The following is a 4,127-nucleotide window of genomic DNA, read 5'->3' as shown; positions in this document are numbered from 1 at the left end:
ATGTGTATTCACTCTCTGTCCTAAACGGCTTGTTGGAGCTCCTGCCCCGCCCTCCCTGTGAGCCCAGTGGCCGTCTGCGAGACAGCGAGACACAGCGAAACCCAGCCCGAACACACACACCCGCAGCCTGGCTGGGAGTTTGTGTGTGTGCTCACGCACCGACTCACAGCGAGAAATCGGCCGAGCTGCAGCTGAGAAAAGATTGAGTGTGTGTGTGTGAGGAAGTCTGCGGGTTGATCCTTTTGGACCAATCCACGGACTTAACGTAACGGCTCCGCGGACGTAACGTAACGGCTACAGGGATTGGTCTATTTGGACCAATGGGTCCATTTGGGTATGGGCATGTCACCGTACCCAGGGAAGAAAACAATTGGCGTTCTGGGGCAGCATAGACAGGTCTTTTCTGTGTTAGAGTTTTACTCGCTACAGGGTGTACTTTGAGTGTTTGTGACTTTGCAGACCGTTTACATGCAGAAAAAGCTTCATAACACACAAGAGGACGGGTAACAACCAGAAAAGCATGACATGGGACCTTTAATACTTCAATGTTTATTAGTTGGGAATTGGGTCTGCTGGATTTGACTCTGTCTGGGCTGGGACACAAAGTGTTTTCTTTTTCCCAGTTGATCCCCACATGAAAAGAATCCCAATGAGTTTTAATGAGACTGCCATGCGTGAAAATAAAATGTGAGACCAGAAGCTAAATGGCTTTTTAAACTTCCAGGCTCACTTTAAGCATGTATAGTTAAGAGCTCATCTGCACTGAATAATAAAAGACTCCAGGAAAAGGAAAAGTAGGATTGTTACAACAGATTATCACAATGATTAGATATGTAGATTTAATTGTGGATCTCTGTTCCACCTTGTAGACAAGCGTTAAAATCAATTTGATGCAATTTATTGGTTCATTTAATGCTTTGATTCGGATAGATGGATATTGAAATGAGAAAGAAATAGAACCCAATTCACAGCTTTCAACCTGAACCAGCACGTTGAGATCAATGATGGCAAAATGTTTCAATAATAAAAAATGATATGATGCGTTTACCGGAGCACATAATTGCTGTGTTTTCATTGAAAAGACTACATGCTTAACGACGGGCTGGATCACTGACTGTACTGTTCTGTGAGCGGAGCAGATCAACACTGATGGATGGCTGCTGCCGGTCCTGTTTGAGTGATGGGGCGAGACCGTACTCTGAACTGGATTTATAAAGTCTCAGCTCAAAAACACACAGGCTTTTACAACTCAGGGAAAATAAAGTGTGGAGATATTAACTAACTTGTTCTTTCCTTCTTTCTTTCTTTCTTTTGCTTGTTTTCTCTTTCTGGCTTCCTGCTTTCTTACTTTTGCGCACTTTCTTTCTTCTCTCTTTCCTTATGTCTTTCTCTCTTTCTTTCAACCACACTTTCTTGCCTCCTTGCTTCCTTTACTGTCTTGCTTGCTTTCTATTTTGCTCACGTTTGCTTTCTTTTTGTCTTTCTTACTTCTTTTAACCATCCCTATTTTCTTCCTCCCTCTCCCCCCTCCCCCAGCCCGAGGAGTTGACTGATGTTTTGGAGATCAGTAACATCGTGTTCACCAGCATGTTCGTCCTGGAGATGGGTTTCATGCTGCTGGCTTTTGGCTTGTTCGGATACATCAAGAACCCATACAATATATTCGACAGCGTCATCGTGATCATCAGGTAATAAAATATCTCTGAGAATAACATTTGATATCATCAAAATCCAAAACAAGAACAGAATGCAAATACACCAGAACAATGGCTCCATCAGTGTAGATTTCACCAACTAGAGCAGTGCTTCTCAAACCTTTGTCAGTAATGTAACCCCTTTGAAACATTTTCTCGGCCAAGTACCCCCTGACCGACCCCGAACATTTTTGATCGAAAAAGCCTATACAAATAATTCCAATATATTGATGTTCCCTCAGTGTGTGATGTATTAACTCCTTCATGCATTACAACAAACTAAGGATATTTTCATTTTATGCATGAAAAAAAATAACGACATTCAACTGAAGTAATATCTGTTTAACAAACCAATGAACAAAATGATATGTTATGCAAAACTATAAAATACAATACACACATTTGACATGTTTATATGAGGACCCCCTTGGTGGTTCTAGGAATATTTTATATAAAATTGTGTTTTCTATTTAACTTATTGTACTAAGATTATTTTTGTAATCATGCATGGTATTTTTTTAATTAACTTTTTTTCGTTTTTTTTTTTTAAATCTCACGTACCCCCTGCAGTACCCCAACGTACCCCTAGGGGTCCGCGTACCCCCATTTGAGAATCACTGAACTAGACAACTGAGTCCCTGATCCTATTTCTTCTCCTGACTGTCAATCATTGGGTTCACTGCTGCAGTGTGTACCTTTTAAGATTGACACACAGGGGCAGGAGACCTGGATCCTGATAGGAGTCGAGGTGTACTGTGTGGCTGTCAGCGAGTTTAAAAGAGCCCATATTGGATCAGGGGACTTCTGTATACGTGTAGTTGGGTTACTTGTGGTTCTGAACATGAAATGATTTACTCAAACTAAGTATCTTCAAGACAATAATATATGTAACATATTATTAGCATATTCATATAAGCATTGATTTGAAATGCTAAAATATACACATTAGCATCAAACAGTTGTTAGATTATACGATACAAGGACCTACACTTTAAGCAAAACACCACTGAACAAAAATAGTGAACAAGTGAGTACTGTTATATTTGTTACCCCAATAGTACCAACACTCATGGTTAATGCTATTTTTACCAGCCCCTTACAGACTCATAGAGTTCCTCTTTAAACATATGATAATCTCTCCAATGGCAAAATGGACATTAGTTGTTCAAACCATGCTAATAGGAGACTCTTAGATTATAACTGTGTCTGCATTCATAACTGGTGTCTAATCCCAGAACAAAATGTGGAGCACATATGAAACATGAAGCCTGTGAATGATCTTGTATTTGGAATTTGTTAGACATCTTCTTTCTATTCAACACATTGTAATGTTGCCCTTTTCCATAGAGTTATGTTTACATATAGTGGTTGTGCACTACAGTACCCCTAAAGTATTGTATCTCACATTCGGTGTGTGTTCCTCAGTGTGTGGGAGATAATCGGTCAAGCAGACGGGGGGTTGTCCGTCCTGCGAACATTTCGTCTGCTGCGGGTCCTGAAGCTGGTCCGCTTCCTGCCCGCCCTGAGGAGACAGCTGGTGGTGCTGATGAAGACCATGGACAACGTGGCCACCTTCTGCATGCTGCTGATGCTCTTCATCTTCACTTTCAGGTATGCACACACACCAAACACACACACATCAAACTTCCTCATTTGTTAAGACCCCCAAAGGATGACTGCATCGTCTTATCTCCCACAGTATACTGGGCATGCATCTGTTCGGCTGTAAGTTCAGTCACGAGATGGAGAACGGAGACACCGTCCCCGACCGCAAGAACTTTGACTCTCTGCTGTGGGCCATCGTCACCGTGTTCCAGGTTAGATTTCAATTTCACACTTTGCTACTTCGCTTGAGAGTCTGCTGGCTTCAATCCACACATTGACTTTAGTTTTGTTCTTAGTCATTCTGATTTGCCAGAACTGCACTTATACTGACCTGATGTAAGATTTTACTCAGCTATTCTTATGTTTTATCGATAATAGTTGTTTTATTAACTTCTGCCTGCCTATGGTTTAACTGCTTTGTGTATTGTCATTGATTGAGATTTGATTCAAAAGTGACTTGTCAAAAAACATTACACATTTTTAGAAGTGACAGCTTGCAAGTTAGCTATCACCATACTTGAACTGGAAGTATATAAACCTTGCTTTGTACCACCAATCCGAGGGTCAGTGGTTCGATCCCTAACCAGTGTCGTCAAAATGTCTAAGTGCTAAGATACTTACCCCAACATGGTTCCCGTAGGCATTTCTACAGCGTTAGAAAGAAAAGAATAGAATGGGAGGGATGAAACCCTCTTTAATGGTCACACATGCAGAGCACACAGCACACACAGTGAAATGTGTTCTCTGCTTTTAACCCATCCTAGTACTAGGAACAGTGTATAAGTTACTTTTGCTTAAAGGACATTTACTATACAGCCAAAGTGTAGG

The 4,127-nt window shown here is 41.1% G+C and overlaps 2 protein-coding genes across 2 annotated transcripts in view; both read left to right on the top strand.

Moving 5' to 3' along the window:
- The window catches only part of LOC104950162 (voltage-dependent T-type calcium channel subunit alpha-1I-like), a 9,355-nt gene extending 5,716 nt beyond the window's left edge, over nt 1-3,639 (top strand). The window contains exons 3-6 of the mRNA XM_010776648.1: nt 1,537-1,688; nt 3,120-3,305; nt 3,394-3,511; nt 3,613-3,639. Coding sequence (XP_010774950.1) covers nt 1,537-1,688; nt 3,120-3,305; nt 3,394-3,511; nt 3,613-3,639 — 483 coding nt within the window. The remainder of the gene's footprint in view (nt 1-1,536; nt 1,689-3,119; nt 3,306-3,393; nt 3,512-3,612) is intronic.
- A 287-nt stretch (nt 3,640-3,926) lies between these two features.
- Nucleotides 3,927-4,127, top strand: part of LOC104950152 (voltage-dependent T-type calcium channel subunit alpha-1H-like) — an 18,854-nt gene continuing 18,653 nt past the window's right edge. Inside the window, exon 1 of the mRNA XM_010776641.1 lies at nt 3,927-3,952. Coding sequence (XP_010774943.1) covers nt 3,927-3,952 — 26 coding nt within the window. The remainder of the gene's footprint in view (nt 3,953-4,127) is intronic.

The sequence above is a fragment of the Notothenia coriiceps genome, unplaced genomic scaffold (assembly GCF_000735185.1).
Source record: "Notothenia coriiceps isolate Sejong01 unplaced genomic scaffold, NC01 NC01_scaffold00000339, whole genome shotgun sequence".
Lineage (NCBI taxonomy): Eukaryota > Metazoa > Chordata > Actinopteri > Perciformes > Nototheniidae > Notothenia > Notothenia coriiceps.
Note: the sequence above shows the minus strand (reverse complement) of the source record. Positions and strands in the feature narration are given on the sequence as shown.